The sequence below is a fragment of the Phyllostomus hastatus genome, unplaced genomic scaffold (genome assembly GCF_019186645.2).
Source record: "Phyllostomus hastatus isolate PE091 unplaced genomic scaffold, TTU_PhHast_1.1 phas_contig_40, whole genome shotgun sequence".
Lineage (NCBI taxonomy): Eukaryota > Metazoa > Chordata > Mammalia > Chiroptera > Phyllostomidae > Phyllostomus > Phyllostomus hastatus.
The window spans coordinates 7234463-7252311 of NW_025333872.1; the positions used below are offsets into that span (position 1 = coordinate 7234463).

The 17849-nt window shown below is 39.8% G+C and overlaps 1 protein-coding gene across 2 annotated transcripts in view; it reads right to left on the reverse strand.

Moving 5' to 3' along the window:
• The window catches only part of XPO5 (exportin 5), a 58988-nt gene that overhangs the window by 8111 nt on the left and 33028 nt on the right, over positions 1 to 17849 (reverse strand). For both annotated transcript variants that reach the window (XM_045843190.1, XM_045843188.1), the window contains 3 exons: positions 15946 to 16045; positions 14934 to 15115; positions 1078 to 1178 (listed from right to left, as the gene is read on the reverse strand). In XM_045843190.1, coding sequence (XP_045699146.1) covers positions 1078 to 1178; positions 14934 to 15115; positions 15946 to 16045 — 383 coding nt within the window. The remainder of the gene's footprint in view (positions 1 to 1077; positions 1179 to 14933; positions 15116 to 15945; positions 16046 to 17849) is intronic.

The window sequence follows — 17849 nt, forward strand, 5'->3', positions numbered from 1 at the left end:
ACTTTTTATAATGACAAGACATTTTTTTGTAAGTTTTATTTTTACTGGTTTCTGCAGCATGGACCTTAAGTGTAGTGGTGCCAAAGGAAATGGCCCAGAACTATGTAGGCCAAGACAAACCTAAGCTCTGGAAAGGCAAACTACCACCCTTCCTTTCATCAACATGCTTCCTGGGTTGCTTCACCACAGCCAGGCCCAGACAGAGGTTACGAGTGTGAACGAGGGATATGGTGGGAGGAGTGGTGAAGTTTCAGAGCCAGCACGAAGCGTCAGAGATGGGCACAGAGTTCAGACAAATCTGGATGTCGCTAGCTCTAAGTTATAACTGTCACTGCCTTGCCCCTTTGTTCTAGCCACATGAGTCCCTCCTCTCTATGTCCTGGTCACACAGCTCTTTCCTGCATGCCTCAGGATCCTGTACCTGCCAGACCTGTTTGGCCAGAATGCTCAGCATCTCCTCTTGCCCCAAACCTGGTTAGCTCCTGCTCATCATTCAAGTCTCCACTGGGGGGACAATCTTCTGACTCCTCCCCAAGACACAGTCTAACAGTCAGTTTCATTCACAGAACATGTCACAATTATGATTGCATGGTTATTTGCTAATGGGAAAAATGAGTTAAAGCAACATTCTAATCCAGGAAACAGGGCTTAAAAAGTATTTATTTAAAATTGTTGATAAATATATATTACTGCTAAAAGCTATTTAAGCTTAACTGTTTTAATACATTTTTAGCCCCATACATAAAAGGCAGGAAATTATGCTAATATCCTTCAGGTCAAAAACACCAAGGTTTCTTTATAGCCTAGAAGCTCTAACAAACAGCACTACCTGGAGGAGTTAATGTGGGGTAAGGATGGCAGCGGGGAGAAACTGTCTCTCAAGACGTTCTCCGTGTGCTACGATGATGAAGTGAATGCATTTGCTCCTAGGGAACTCCATACATACATGTCTGAACAGACAGGTGGTCAAGGTAGTGCCAGGTGACAAAGAGGAGACACAAGGCACACTGAGGCTGCTTGAGGAGCCCATTAGAGGTAAGGTGAGCTTCAAGGGAAAAAAAAGGCTAGATTTCTTACCTAAAATAGCAGATTTTTCCACTTCAAGCATATCCAGAGCCTTTGTGAAAGGCTCTACCATTTTGGCTAGCATTTCTGGTGCATATAAAGTATTGTGAGTTCTAAAAGAAAAAAAGGATGCTATATGAACTTTTCCTAATCTGTTGCAGAAGGCAAGAGTGGGTTTCACCTTGTAATTGTGATACTACACTTCCACATAGACAAATCTCCCTCTCAACACTACTCCTGGCAGGGGGAAAAAAGGACGGTATAAACATTTAAATATTGCCCTGGAAAAGAGAACAGACTCAAAGCTATTAAGTACAGTTGTATAGTATACCAACCTAAAGGCAATCAAGACAAGAATCAAATCCTGAGATAGCTGGACAACATCACAGTCTGATGTTAGAAAGCAAAATTCTCTGAAACTTGAGATCATGCCTTGGCACACTATTTTCTGTTGCCAGCGACACAGGATGCAATGTCAGAGGCATTGTGGAGTCACAGGCAGGAACAGAGCGCAAGTGGTAATATGCTCCAATTTTTCAGATATTCTGTCTCCATTCCAAGAACACAGACTCTATCTACGTTGCTCTGACAGTTGTTTCAGCCTCCTGGAGGAACATCCACAATTCCCACATGTGCATCTGTTCCCCAGCAAAAGGACTTACCTGAGCAGTTACAGGCTTTGTATGACTGAGGAGGAACGATTGTGGTGGGCCTGACCTACCTGCCATCCACAGTAGTCCCTCTTGCCCACAACAATGGCACACTGAACAATCTATAGCCAGATAACATCACTACCTATTTTCATTTTAAAAGTTAATTATAGCCCTGGCTGGTGTAGCTCAGTGGGTTGAGTGCGGGCTGCGAACAAAAGCATCACAGGTTCGATTCCCAGTCAGGGCACATGCCTGGGTTGTGGGCCAGGTCCCCAGTGGGGGCCACATGAGAAGCAACCACACACTGATGTTTCTCTCTCTCCCTCTCCCTCCCTTCCTGTCTCTAAAAAAAAATAAATAAAATATTTTTTAAAAAAGTTAATTATAAAACATCTCAAAATACAGAAAATTACAAATATAACAAACACCAGCAAAGTTACATATTTAAGATGTGCACTGACCAGATCTTTTTAGATCATGCTTTAAAAAATGAAACAAAAAACCCCTCAGCATTAATTTTGAAAACCTAACCATGTATACTTATTAGCACACTCATTTAAACTGTCTTTCAGAATGCCACTTTGTAAGTTAACTCCAGTTTATTTCCCCATCTCCCTAGTAAGTTAGTAAGATTGCTTCCACTTTCTTGCTTACACAAACAGCCCAGCAATGAGCTTTTATGCAAAGGTCTCCTTGTGTACACATGTGAGTTTATGGTGGATATAAACACATGGAATCACTGGACACTGGTCCTCTGCAACTCATGGTTGCAAGTATGTTTTCCCGGTCAGTGGCGTACTTGCTTACACTGACATCTGCAACCATACTTACAGGCTATACTTTTTTCCTTTTTTTTTTTTTTTTAAGAGAGAGAGAGGGGAAGGGAAGGAGAAAGACAGAGAGAGAAACATCAGTGTGTGCTTGCCCCTCACGTGCCCCCAACTGGGGATCTGGCCTGCAACCCAGGCACGTGCCCTGACTGGGAATCAAACTGGCAACCCTTTGGTTTGCAGGCCCGTACTCAATCTACTGAGCTATACCAACCAGGGCTTTTTTCCTTTTTTAATTGTGCTAAAACACCTATCACACAAAACTTACCATTTTAGGTGTCCAGTTTAAATGGTATTCAATACCCAAACTGTTGTGCAATCATTACCATTATCCATTCCCATAATTATTTTCACCTTGTAAAACAAACTTTATCCATATTAAGCAAAAACTCCCCATTCTTCCTTCCCCAAGCCTCTGGCAACCACCATTACACTTTCTGTTTTTATGATTTTGACTATGCTATACCTCATATATGTGGAATCATACAGTATGTGAACAAAAATAGGGCTACTTAGCAAGCCTGACAAGATCAATAACTGAAAGTAACCACACAGGATGTTTTCATCATATAAAATTTCTGACTTGAACAGATTTTAACAGGAAGTTATGTCTTAAAGCCTGTATGATAAATTCATCTCTACCTTGAGCAAGTCCTGTCAATTATTGTTATCCATAACATACTTAAAGCACCAAAATGATCTCTTCTCCAAACCTCCAAAGATAAACAGTATGTTGGGACAACCCCACCATTCTTCATTATGATCTTTTATCCGCACACCTCTGCAAACTATGTATGTTAAGTGTTGATTATCCTGCACCCACCAATCTGTAAGAATTATGTATCTCTCCACTTTATTTTGCATATAATCCTCGAGATTTGCCTTGCTTTACTTTCTCCCTCCTTAATCTGCTACCAATGGACTTCATGTAACTTTCCCTATGTCTTTGGTTCTAATGTGCAAAATGAACTGCAAAACTCCTACTCCTTGGAGTATTATGTCTCAATTCTTTGAGATTTTGCTTCCAGGACAGGCCCAAACATCTTTGCTCAAATAAACTCTTCAAACCTTCCTTTCTTTTTTTAATTTAACTTTTATTTTTTTTTTTTAGAGAGACAGGAAGGGAGGGAGAAAGAGAGGGAGAGAAACATCAATGTGTGATTGCCTTTCATGTGCCCCCTACTGGGGACCTGGCCTGTAACCCAAGCATGTGCCCTGACTGGGAATTGAACCAGCGACCCTTTGGTTCACAGGCTGGCACTCAATCCATTGACCCACACCAGCCGGAGCTCTTTAAACCTTTATTTAGGTTTGGAATTTCTTTTATCGAACAAGTATTTGTCTTTGTGAGACTGGCTTATTTCACTTAGCATAATGACCTCAAGATTCGTCCATGTCGTAGCATATTGCAAAATATTCTTCCATTTAAAGGCTGAATAATATTCCATTAGTGTATATATACCACATTTTGCTTATCCATTCATCCATCAATAAATACTTAGGATTCTTCCATGTTTTAGCTATGTAAATAATGCTATGAACATAGGTATGTGTATGTGTGCATATATAAACATATGTAGAGTGTATATATCTTCAATACTCTTTTTTTTTAAGAAAATACCAATGGCTTTAAAAAAAAGATTTTATCTATTTTTTAGATAGATAGGAAGGGAGAAAGACAGGGAGAGAAACATCCAACTAGGGACCTGGCTTGCAGCTCAAACATGTGCCCTGACTGGGAGTCAAACCTGTGACCTTTTAGTTTGCAGTCCAGTGCTCAAGCCACTGAGCCACACCAGGCAGGGCACTGACACCCTACTTTCAATTCTTTTGAATATACACCTAGAATTGGAATTGCTGAATAATATGGTAATTGTTTTTAATTTTCTGAGGAATCACCAAATATTTTAGAAACCATTTTCCACAGTGGCTGTACAATTTACATTCCCACCAACAGTACACAAGTGTTCCAATTTTTCCCCATCTTCCCCAACACCTATTTTCTGATTTTTTTGACAGTAGCAATTTTAATGGGTATGAAATGATAATCCATTGTAGTTTTAATTTGCATTTCCCTAATGATTGGTGATTTTAAGCTTCTTTGCATTTGCTTATTGGTATTTCTGTTCAAGTCCTTTGTCCATTTTTAAACTGTTTTATTGTTAGGTTGGAATACATAGAAAATATATTCTGAACATTAATCTCTTTCATATCAGACATGATTTTCAAAAATTTCTCCCATTCTGTGGGTTGCCTTTTTATTTTGTGTAATAATGTCTTCTAATGCACAAAATTTAAAATGTTCTCATGAAATCCAATTTTTTAATTTCTTTATGTTACCAGTACCTTTGGTGACATAGCCAAGATATTGCCAAATCCACTGTGAAGATTTTGTTCTATGATTCCTTCTAAGAGTTTCATTGTTTTAGGTCTTACATTAGGTCCTCAATCCACTGAGTTAATATTTGCATGTAGTGTTAGGTAAAGGACCAACTTCACTCATTTGCATGTGGAAATCCAGTTTTCTCAGCACCATTTATTGAAAAGACTGTTCTTTCCACCATTGAATAGCCTTGACATTTTTGTCAAAAATCATTTGACCATATACGTGAGGGTTTATTTTTGGGCTCTCTACTCCATTGGTCTGTATGTCTGTCTCTCTTTATGCCAATACCACACTGTTTTGATGATGGTAGCTTTGTAGTAGGTTTTGAAATCAGAAAGTGTGAGTTGTCCAGTTCTGTTTCTCAAGATTGTTTGGGGGGACTTCTGGTCAAGATGGAAATTTAGGCAGGCATGCTTTGCCTCCTCACACAAACATATAAAGAATTACAACTAGATTTCAAAACAAATGACACTCAGAACTGTCAAAAAATCAAGCTGTATGGAAGTCCAACAACCAAGGATTTAAAGAAAACATATTTATTCAGAAGGGTAGGAGGGGTGTAGTAGCATGGAGAGGTGGCAGCAGCAATGGAATGAACCATCCCATATTCATGTATCGTGGATAAAAATTGGGAGGGATACCTTGGGAGCAAGTGATCCCAGCCCCAGGCCAGACCACAAAGCCCAGGTTTCCAGTACCAGGGAGATAAATCTCCATAATTTCTGGCTGTAAAAACCAGTGTGGGTTGGGGTGGCAGAAGAAATTGCTGGATTTTCAGGAGACTCAGACCAAATGTCCCACACAGACTAGGAATGTACACAAACCCATCCACTCTAGGATTCACCACAAGGACAATGGCTGGAAGGGTGCCAGTCATCGTCACTGTCCCCTCTCTGATCCCTTCCCCCACACAGAGCTACAAAGTGGTGAAGCAAGTTGCCTCACCTTAGTGATTACACCTAAGGCTCCACCCCACACAATTTATTGGCACCTTTTCTACAACAGGCCACAGTACTAACACAGGGAATCAAAGCAGCTCTACCTAACACACAGAACAAACATAGAGAGACTGCCAAAGTAAGGAGACAAAGAAATACGGCCCAAATAAAAGAACAGAACAAAACGAAACGGAGATAACTATCCTATCAGATGCAGAGTTCAAAACACTGGTGATCAGGATGCTCAAAGGACTCACTGAGTACGGCAACTACATAAAGGAAGAAATGAAGGTTACACTAAATGAAATAAATAAAAATCTACAGGGAACCATCAGTGGCGGGGAAGAAGCTGGGATTCCAATCAATGACTTGGAATGTAAAGAAATAAGCATTCAACCAGAACAGTCATAAGGAAAAAAGAATTAAAACAAAAACAAAAACCCTCTGAGAAGACTATAAAGACCATCTGAGACATCTCCAAATGTACCAACATCCAAATCAAAGGGATGCCAGAAGGTGAAGAGGAAGAGCAAGAAATTGAAAACTTATTTGAAAAAATAATGAAAGAACTTCCCTAATTTGGCAAAGGAAATAGACATACAAGTCCAGGAAACACAGAGAATCCCAAACAAATTGGACCCAAAGAGGACCACACCAAGACACATCATAATTAAAATGTCAAAGGTGAAAGATAAAGAGGGAATTTTAAAAGCAATAAGAGAAAAGTACAGAGTTACCTACAAAGGAGTTCCCATAAGACTATCAGCCAATTTCTCAAAAGAAAGAACTGGAAAGAAGTATTCAAAGTAATGAAAAGCAATCTAGATTACTCTATCCAGCAAAGCTATCATTTAGAATGGAAGGGCAGATAAAATGCTTCCCAGACAAAGTAAAGCTAAAGGAGTTCACCAAGCTCTTATTATTTGAATGTTAAAGTATATTTACACAATGGAATTCTATGTAGCAGAGAGAAAGAAGGAGCTTATACCCTTTGTGGCAGCATGGATGGACTGGAAAGTATTATGCTAAGTGAAATAAGCCAGGTGGTGAGGGACAAATACCATATGATCTCACCTTTAACTGGAACATAATCAACAAAAGAAAAAAGCAAACAAAATATAACCAGAATCACTGAAATTAAGAACAATCTAACAACAGCCAGAGGGGAGGGGGGAGGGGACAGTGGGGAGAAGGGTTTTCAGGAACTACTATGAAAGACACGTGGACAAAACCAAGGGGGAGGGTGGACACAAGGGAGGGAGATGGGTTTGGAGGGGGCAGGGAGGGGGGGAGAAAATAAAGACAACTGTAATTGAACAACAATAAAATAATTTCAATTAAAAAAAAAAGAACAAAACTATGAACATTAAAATGGCAACAAATTCACAACTATCAACTGAATCTAAAAAAACAAAGCAAACAACCAGAACAGGAACAGAATCATAGAATGGGGAAAAAAAGATGCAGGGATTAAGAAGTATAATTGGTCCTGCCTGGTGTGGCTCAGTGTGTTGAGTGCCAGCCTGCAAACTGAAAGGTCACCGTTCATTTTCCAGTCAGGGCACACGCCTGGGTTGTAGGCCAGGTCCCCAGTAGGGGGCACGCAAGAGGCAGCCAACTGATGTTTCTCTTGCATGTTGATGTTTCTCTCCCTCTCTTTCTCTCTCCATTCTCCTCTCTCTAAAAATAAATACATAAAATCTACAAAAAATACCCCAGGGAAGCGTAATTGGTAGGTACAGAACAGACGGGGATGTTAAGAACAGTATAGGAATCCTGGCTGGGGCAGCTCAGTGGACTGAGTGCCAATCTGTGAACTGAAAGGTTGCTTGCTTGATTCCTAGTCAGGGCACACACCTGGGTTGTGGGCCAGGTCCCTGGTTGGGGGTGTGCAACAGGCAACCAAATTGATGTTTCTCTTGCACATAGATGTTTCTCTCCCTCTCTCTCCCTCCCTTCCCCTCTCTCTGAAAACAAATGAATAAAATTAAAAAAAAAAAAAAAAGGAATAGTATAGGAAATGGAGAAGCTACAGAACTTACATGCACAACCCATGGACAGGAACTAAGGGAAGGAGGTTCAGGGTGGAAGAGGGGAAAGGGGAAAAAACTGGGACAATTGTAATAGCATAATCGATAATATAGATATATATTTTACATGTTTTTAAATTTATTTTTAATATATTTTATTGATTATGCTATTACAGTTGTCCCATTTCCCCCCCTCTATTCCCCTCCACCTTGCACACCCCTTCCCAGCCACATTCCCTCCCTTTAGTCCATGTCCATGGGTCATACTTATAAGTTCTTTGGCTTCTACATTTCCCATACTATTCTCACCCTCCTCCTGTCTATCTTCTGCCTACCATTTATGTTACTTATTCTCTGCACCTTCTCCCCCCACACTCCCCTGTTGATAACCCTTCATGTAGTCTCCATTTCTGTGGTTCTGTTCCTGTTCTAGTTGTTTGCTTAGTTTTTTTGTTTTAGATATAGTTGTTAATAACTGTGAGCTTGTTGTCATTTTACTGTTCATAGTTTTTACCTTCTTTTTCTTAGATAAGTCCCTTTAACATTTCATATAATAAGGGCATGGTGACGATGAACTCCTTGAACTTGACCTTATCTGGGAAGCACTTTATGTGTCCTTCCAACCTAAATGAAAGCTCTGTTGGATAAAGTATTCTTGGATGTAGGCCCTTGCCTTTCATGACTTGGAATACTTCTTTACAGCCCCTTCTTGCCTGCAAGGTTTCTTTTGAGAAATCAGCTGACAGTCTGATGGGAACTTTTTTGTAGGTAACTGTCTTCTCTTGTTGCTTTTAAGATTCTCCTTATCTTTCATCTTGGGTAATGTAATTATGATGTGCCTTGGTGTGTTCCTCCTTGGGTCCAACTTCTTTGAGACTCTCTGAACTTCCTGGAAGTCTATTTCCTTTGCCAGATTGGGGAAATTCTCCTTCATTATTTGTTCAAATAAGTTTTCAATTTCTTGCTCTTCCTCTTCTTCTGGTACTCCTATGATTTGGTCGGTCGGTGGAATGTTTCAAGATGTCCTGGAGGTTCCTAAGCCTCTCCTCATTTTCTTGAATTCTTATTTCTTCATTCTGTTCTGGTTGAATGTTTTTTTTTCTTCCCTCTGGTCCACACCATTGATTTGAATCCCAGTTTCCTTCCCATCACTGTTGGTTCCCTGTACATTTTTCTTTATTTCACTTCACGTAGCCTTCATTTTTTCATCTAATTTGAGATCATATTCAACCAATTCTATGAGCCTCCTGATTACCAGTGTTTTGAACTGTGCATCTCATAAGTTGGCTATCTCTTTGTCACTTAGTTGTATTTTTTCTGATACTTGGATCTGTTCTTTCATTTGGGGTATTTTTTCTTTTTTTGTCTCAGCGCTCTTGTTATGTAGTAAGGGGAGGAGCCTTAGGTATTCACCAGGGTGAAGCAACCCATGTCGCTGCATCATGGCACTGTATGTGGGGGAGGGGTCCAAGAGGGAATAGTGCTGCTTGCTCTGCTCTCTGCCAGATTTCAGTCACTTCCCCTGCTTCCCACAATCAAATTGGGCCCTTCTGGTACTGATTCCCATGTGGGTTTGTGTAAATTCTAGGACCCTGTGGGTCTCTCCCATGAACTCTCCTGTGAGGCTGGGAGTTTCTCCCGGCCTCTCAACCCCCGCAGGTGTTTTCAGTCAGAGGTTTAAGGCTTTATTTCCTCACCCTGGTGCCCTGGGTTGTGTGGTCTCACTCCCCAGTTGTTCCTCCCAGTTTATCTGCATGCGAATGTGGGACCACCCAGTCTGCAATCTGCTGCCTCGTTGGGTCCTCCAGCCACCACTTTGCCACAACTCCTCTCTGCCCAGCTGCCCATCTCCGCCCCTCCTACCAGTCTGGATGGATGTGTCTTAACTCCTTGGTTGTTGGACTTCCACACAGCTCAATTTTCTGTCAGTTCTGGTTGTTTTTTGTTTTTAAATTTGTTGTTGTTCTTCTTTTCATTGTGTGAGGAGGCACAGTGTGTCTACCTATGCTTCCATCTTGGCCAGAAGTTAAAAATGTATTTTTTAAAAAAGATTGTTTTGGGTATTGTGGTCCCTGGAAATTCCACATAAATTTCAGGATGAGTTTTTCTATTTCTGTGAGAAACCATTTTTGGGATTTTAATAAGGGACAATGAATGTGTAGATTATGCTTGGTATTATCAACATTTTAATAATATTGCCTTCTAATCCATGAACATGGGGTGTGTTTCCATTTATATGTCTTCTTTAATTTCTTTCAGCAATATTTTATAGTTTTCAATGTATGAGTTTTTCAACTTCTTTGTATGCTAATTCCTAAATATTTTATTCTCTTTGATGCTACTGTAAATGCAACTGTTTTTGCAATTTCCTTTTTTAGATTGTTTAATTGTTAAAATATAGATATGCAATGGATTTTTGTGTGTTGATTTTGTATCCTGCTACTTGGTGAAATTCAATGTACAGTTGACCCTTGAGCAACACAGGTTTGAACTGCACAGGTCTACTTATACAGATATTTTTCAGTTGGGATTTTCTGTGTCATTTGTGAATAGAGACAGTCTTACTTCTTTTCTAGTTTGAATGCCTTTATTTCTTTTTCTGCCTAACTGCTCTGTGTGGGATTCCTGGTACACAGTGTTGCACAGCAGTGGTGAAAGTGCTCACTTGCCCTTTCCTTGCTTATTCCTTGCTGGGAGGCGGAGAGCTTTCCATCTTTCACCATGGAGTATCATATAAGCTGTGGATTTTTTATAAAAATCATTTTTCGTGTTGAGAAAGTTCCATTCTAGTCCATGTTAGCAGAGTGTTTTTTTTATCACGAGAGAATGTTAGATTTTGTCAAATGCTTTTTCTGTGTCAATTAAGATGATTGAACATCTCCCCCGCTTTGTTCTATTAATATGGTATAGTACACTTATTTATTTTTGTATGCTGAACCATTCTTACATCCCCAAGATAAATCCTACTTGGTCATGATGTATAATCCTTTTAACATGCTGTTACTGTCAGTCTGCTTGTATTCTCTGAGGCTGTCTAAAACTCTTCCTTAGCCTTTATCTCCTGCTGTGTAGAGCGCATGGATACTAACAGGTGCCATTTACTTTTAAAAACTGCAATGTGTCATCTTTTTAGTTTCTGAATTAAGGTTTTTTTGGAAGATGTCTGGTACTATGAAATGATCTCTGATAAAATCAGTTTCCAGAAGAAACTGTGTTTGACAGAGAGCAGATGAGCAGTTTCTTACTCTTCTACCAAGTGTGACTGTGACTCAAAGAGATCATTTATAAAGCAGAAGGGTTAATGCATCATATGTCAAATGTCCCTAGAGCTACAACAGAATCTTGTAGCCCTTATATTCTCCCCTCCTCCCCAAGGAGGTGGTACCACAGTGACTGCACCTCTACCTCACAGGCAGAGGAGGACTCAGAGTACATCCTGCTCTGATATCTGATTCCAGGTCAACTGTTCATAAGCAGGGACACCTATAACCCCTAGTTATATTCAGGCTCCTGAAATGTCACCTTTCCTGACACACTTGCAAGTTGGAGCTCTGTGCTTCCACATTAAGAGCGACTAGTTATTGCTTGGCAAAGAAAAAGAGAATTACCGTATTTTGCCATATATAATGTGCACCCATGTTTTTGGTCCAAACTTTCAGGGGAAAAAATCTTTAAAATTTTAAATTCAATTTATTTATTTATATGTAGAAACAAAACCAATTACTGTATTCAAGGGTACTATTTTCTATAAGGATATCCTTATTGCTTTCTAGAGTTACACTTTTAAAAAAATACATATGCCTGGGCCCCACCTCTGGCCAATTACATCAAAATCTCTGAGGGTGGGGTGTAGGCATTAGTATATTTTTTAAAGATTTTATTTATTTTTAGAGAAAGGGGAAGGGAAGGAGAAAAAAGGGAGAGAAACATCAATGTGTGGTTGCCTCTCGTGTGCCCCCTACTGGAGACTTGGCCCACAACTCAGGCATATGCCCTGACTAGGAATCGAACTGGTGACCTTTTGGTTTGCAGGCCTGTGCTCAATCCACTGAGCTACACCATCCAGGTCTAGAGTTACACTTTTACAGCATAAATAAAAGAATTAAAAACATTTTTATAGATATAGAATTAGTACTACCCATATATAATGTGCATCCCTATTTTTCCCTTAAAAATTGGGGCAAAAAGGTATGCATTATACATGGCAAAAAATGGTAGGTAATAAAAGTTTTAAGTTTTGGACTATCAGTACCTATCTCACATACAGGAGTTGGCAAAAACAGGTTAACAGTTGTGATACAAATGAATAATACAATGATTAATAAATAACAGTACAGGAATCTGTTTCATGTACTCAATATTGTAAACCTGTTTTTGCCAACCCCTGTATTCTTAGTATCATCAGCTAAGAGTACAATCCCTATGCTAAATAAGATTTTGCACACATAAAGATTTCAGTAGAACATATAGAAACAATGTAACAAACTTAAGTTAGCGGAAAAGCTGTTATTATAAACTGATGACAATGTACTTTTCAAGAATCAGAGTTCTGTTCCCCGTATTTGTCTTCTATCCAGCTCACTAGAAATAACACTGTCCAACAGAAATACAATGTAAGCCACTAAAATTTTCTAGCCAACAAAACTTAAAAAGTGAAAAGAAACAGGTTAATCATATTTTATTTAATCCAATGCATCAAAAAAATCACTTCAACATGTTATGAACACTAAAAATTTTTGAGATATTTCACTTTTTTTGTAGTAAGTTTTCAAAATCTGGTGTGTATTTTATACTCACAGCTTCTCTCAATTCAAACTAGCCACATTTCAAGTGCTCAACAGCCAACTGCAATAGTGGCTACCATGCTTAATAGCATAGATCTAAAACCTTCTTTGCTTATCAGACTATTTGACAGGGAGTTAAAGCTCACAGCTCCAGTATACAATTGATGGAAATGTACATTGTAACTTAATTGCTTCTATTGATGAAAACTGGAAACATGCATACCTTATAAACCACGGATTCTACTCTTACCTGTAGGATTCTATTTCTACTCAACAGAAATGAAATATTAAGTATTCGCATAGCCAAAAGATATTTACAAGCATGTTAGCAGCACTGTTTGTAGTAACAAAACACTAGAAACTACCCAAAGTCCATCAACACTAAATAAATAAATAATTTACAGTATATTCACACAACAGAATACCACTCAAGCAATGAGAATAACAAACCATGACTATGTGCAATAACATGGATGACTCTCACAAATATTGAGCAAGAGAAGCCTGACAGGAAGGAGTACATGCTTCTGACGCCCTTCACCAAAGGTGAAACAACCAGGCAAAATGTTAAATGCTAGAATAGTGGGTTACCCTTGAGGGGCAGGTACTGATTTGAAAAGAGTTGTTGGATAAGGTTGTTTCTTAATCTGGGTGCTGATTACACAGGTGTATCCATTCCATGAAAATCCATCTACACAAATTCTTAATTTGTATGCTTTAATTATATATATTTGTGTCCTTATATTACATTTCAAGATAAAATTTGCTACAAAACTCCAACTACTCAAGGAATCTAACTGCTCCATAACTACAGTCAACATTTTTCAAAATACCTTTTGGCTGACTTTGGGATTTCCCAAAAGCATTGAACTCTTAGGAAAACATCAAGAGGACAGTCATGCTGTTCTTGTGGCCTCCTCGCCCAACCAGGAATGAACCCCATTTCCAGGTCTGGGTTCTCACCACATGTACTCTGGCCACAGTTCTAAAAAGGCTGGGTTGTTGAGTCTGTTGCCAACTGACTTAAATACAGTCACATCTCTCTAAGCTAATGAAGAACCTTTTGGTTTAAAAACCACAGATATGGAAACAAACCTTTCTCTGACTAAATAATTTACTGCCCTCTCAACATGTAGGACATACTTCTTTACTGAAATCTCTCTTTTTGAAATCAGCACACAAAATATTGCCTAATTCCAGATACATCCACAATGACAACTCTTTCAGACACTCCACTCTTAAAAATTCGTCAACAAGCCTTTTAAACCTTTAATTCTTAAGTTTATGATCTAAGGTATCTGTTGCCAGCAGAGCGTCCCTGAGACAGGAGTAATTTGTTTTGCTCAGTTGAGACTCTGCTCTTACACCCTGCACAAGAGGCCAAAAGCACTGTAACACAGCTCTAACCTGTAACTCAGTAGTAATGAGATATAGAAAGCAATCAAATTTTGCTTCGCCCAGTAAAAACTGAATTCTGTCCAAAACCTATCTTTCTGTGCAGAGAGTATCTCTGAATCATCAAACATACATCAAGTAACTAACAAGCATAGATTTGGCATATTTCAATTTGAATACACTAGTTCATGTGATTTATAACAGTGATTCTGAACCTTTAATGTATAGAAGAACTACTTTGGGATTTTGTTCTAATGCAGATTCTAATTTAGTATGTCAGGGGGGACCCCAATTCTGCACTTCAAACAAGCTGACACTGCTGGTCTGAGGACTCAGCTTTGAGAAGTAAACACCTAGGAAAGGGAGGTGGAACATGCTGTATCAGGCCTTTCTCTGGCATGATCAGCCACTAGCTATTTGGTCCATCTGACATCAAGAGTAATTATGGACACATTCAGATTAGGTCATTTGAATACCATCCAGAGAAGCATCACTACAGAAAGCAACTGTCCTTCCCAATGAACAATTCCTTTAGTGGCAACAATTTAGACTAAATAACACTTAGCAAGTAAAAAGTAAGAATAAGGTATAAAAAAGTAGGAGAAAAACACAGAAGAGATTCAAATTGAGACAAACCATTTTGTGATTAGCACCCATGTGCTCACTTGAAATGCAAGATTTAATGCAAGCGAGAGCTAATGTTATTTTTAAAAAGAGGCCTTCCCCCCATGGAAGTAAACAACACCTAATGCCTCATTTACCACCACCATGATTTGAGGAAATATAAACAGATTTTCAACTTTTGAGATTCTTAAGGTAAAAAGAAAGAGAAAAACCATTATTCTGACTCACCTTATAAGGGCAAGCAAATTGTCAAGAAGTTTCAGAATCTGTTCTGTACAGGGGTTACGGAAGATTGGATTTCCAGTGGGTGTATAACCCACTACAAACCCTCCAGCTTTGGCCTCTTCGAGGTCGGTGGGCCAACAAGTTCGTTTCACAACACCCATAATGCTATATACACAAAAGCTCATCTACAGGAAAACAAAATGAAAGGTAAACATAAAAGGGGAAGAAAAGACAAAAGTGCTATTAGATATATGCAGGGTTATGACAAAAGGGATACAAAGACCAGAGAGAAGGAAAAGGCTCCTGCCCCCAACCCTGTCCCTTCTGTTAAGGTCAAGTCCTTTCACTGCCATCTTCAAATGCAGTAGTAGGCTCTAGAAAGTTCTCTGTCATGAGGATGTCCTTCCAGAGGCTACAGTGACCCTCTCACAGGACCCCAACTAGAAGGTGGCTTGGACATGCTTCAAAACAAGGTATTTAGACAGATAGCACTTTATCTTGTTTTTGAGTTGACCCTGCATCTTCCAGCTTAAGCCTTGACAGCTTTTGCCCTAACCCCCACTCATGGTACTCTTAACCAACCTGTTACTTGCCAGGTTAATTAATGTTGTTTTTGTCATAATGGAGACAAGAACAATGCTTATTTGAATAGCAAAAACTGAAAAATCTCAGGTTTGCAAGTTAGGTCATCATTTAGGACTTTACATGCCAGAGAGCAATGGCAGGGAGGACTCACCCTGCTGACCAAGTTCTGACCTACTTCCTCATTACACCTTCAGTCTTCAGAGCTATTTAGAGATCCTTAAAGCCAAAATAATGACTTCATAGAAAAGACCATCTGCTCTGCTGTGGGAACTAACTCAAGAATTCAAGACTAAAGAAGAAAAGAAAGGAGAAGCTTAGGAAAGTGAAGAGCCCAGATTTCTGACCCATATAGAAAAAAATGTAAATGACCACACCCCTACTCCTACCCGTGGCAAATTCCATTTCCCATTCCCAGAAAATGCTTACTTACTCGTGCACGGTTTAAGCCACAGGAATCCTCCAGGGCAGGGTCACAGCTTTTCCGATCTGCACCCACATAGGCAAGAAATGCATCAACATCTGACAGCACTCTGAAGGTTAGGGGGAAAGACAAGCTATACCATGATTTTAAGCAAGGACAGTTTCTTCCACAAAAGCTATGCTTATTTGGTCCCAAAGAACAGTTGTTATAGTGACAGCAGGTTAATCATATTGTCAGCTTTCATTTGACAGTTTAAACTTCTCTTCTCACTTCTAAATGTTATTAGTGACACTTTTGCTCTGGCTGGTGTGGCTCAGTGGATTGAGTGCCAGCCTGCGAACCAAAGGGCCGCTGGTTTGATTCCCAGTCAGGGCACATGCCTGGATTGCGGGCCAGGTCCCCAGTAGGGGGCGTGTGAGAGGCAACCACACACTGATGTTTCTCTCACTCTCTTTCTCCTTCCTTTCCCCTCTGTCTCAAAATTAAAAAAAAAGAAGTCACTAGTGACACTTTTAAGAATACAAGCTTGGATCCTGGCTGGTGTGGCTCAATGGACTAAGTGCTGGCCTGTGAACCAAAATGTTGCTGATTCAATTCCCAGTCAGGGCACATGCCCAAGTTGCAGGCAGGTCCCCATTTGGGGGCGTGTGAGAGGCAACTGATTATGTATCTATCTCCTGCACATTGATGTTTGTCTCCTTCTCTTTTTCCCTCCCTTACCCTCTCTCTAAAAATAAACGAATAGAATCTTAAAAAAAAAAAGAAAGAAAAAGAATACAAGCCTGGTTCAGTTGGTTAGAATGTTATCCAATAGGGGTTTAATCCCCAGTTGGGGCACATACGAGAACCAACCAATAAATGCATAAATAAGTGGAACAAAAAACCCTATGTTTCTTCTTCTCTCCCTCTCTCCTTTCTCTCCCCCACTCCCTCCCTACTTCCTTTCCTCCGTCTCTCTAAAATCAGTCAGAAAACAAAATACAAGCTTTGATGGCACTCTCCCTTTTGAGAGCATGCCACGCCTTCCCCTCCTCTTTCCCCAGTGGGGTGTGCTTTCTCAGGAGCATGCCCATGCCTTTCCCTTCCCACCAGGTGCGTTACCTTTGTCTTTCTCTCTCCTAAGTGCCAAGGGCCCGCCTTTGTAATTTGTTTCTTTGACCTAAGCAGCCCAGCTGGCTCACTTCTACTACCTCTGTAACTTTCTAAATAACCTTTTTCTTATTAAAAAAAAAAAAAAAAAAGAAAAGAAAAAGAATACAAGCTTGAGAATGCTATGTGGGCACAGATGAGTGTCTGTGTGGCTCCTAATCGGTATGGGCCATTACTGGCTGTTCTTATTTCTCTGTATGTACTGGTGCTACAACACAGACAGCACATTTCACTGTGGCCTCCCAAACCATACAATCCATTTTTTTCCCCAAGATTTTATTTATTTATTTTTAGAGAGAGGGGAAAGGAGGGAGAAAGAGAGGCAGAGAAACATCATTGTGTGGCTGACTCTCATGTGGGCCCCCGTTGGGGACCCAGTCTGCAACCCAGTCATGTGCCCTGACTGGGAATTGAACCAGCGACCTTTTAGGTCACAGCCCATGCTCAATCCACTGAGCTATACCAGCCAGGGCCACAATCCATTTTTTTAATCTCTCTCTCTATACTTGTGTTCAGAAAAAGAGGGTATTTTCAGCAATTAGAATAGAGGCTGCTTTCATACATCACTGATTGTGCCATATCTCAATATCTTTACACTTCCCTCCTGAGCGTTGCATACTTTTTTTTTTTTGGTTAGTTATAGTTGACTTTCAATATTATTTTATATTAGTTTCAGGTATACAGCATAGTGGTTAGACATTTATATAAATTATGAAGTGACCCCCCTGATAAGTCTAGTACCTGCGGGGCATAATACTACTGAC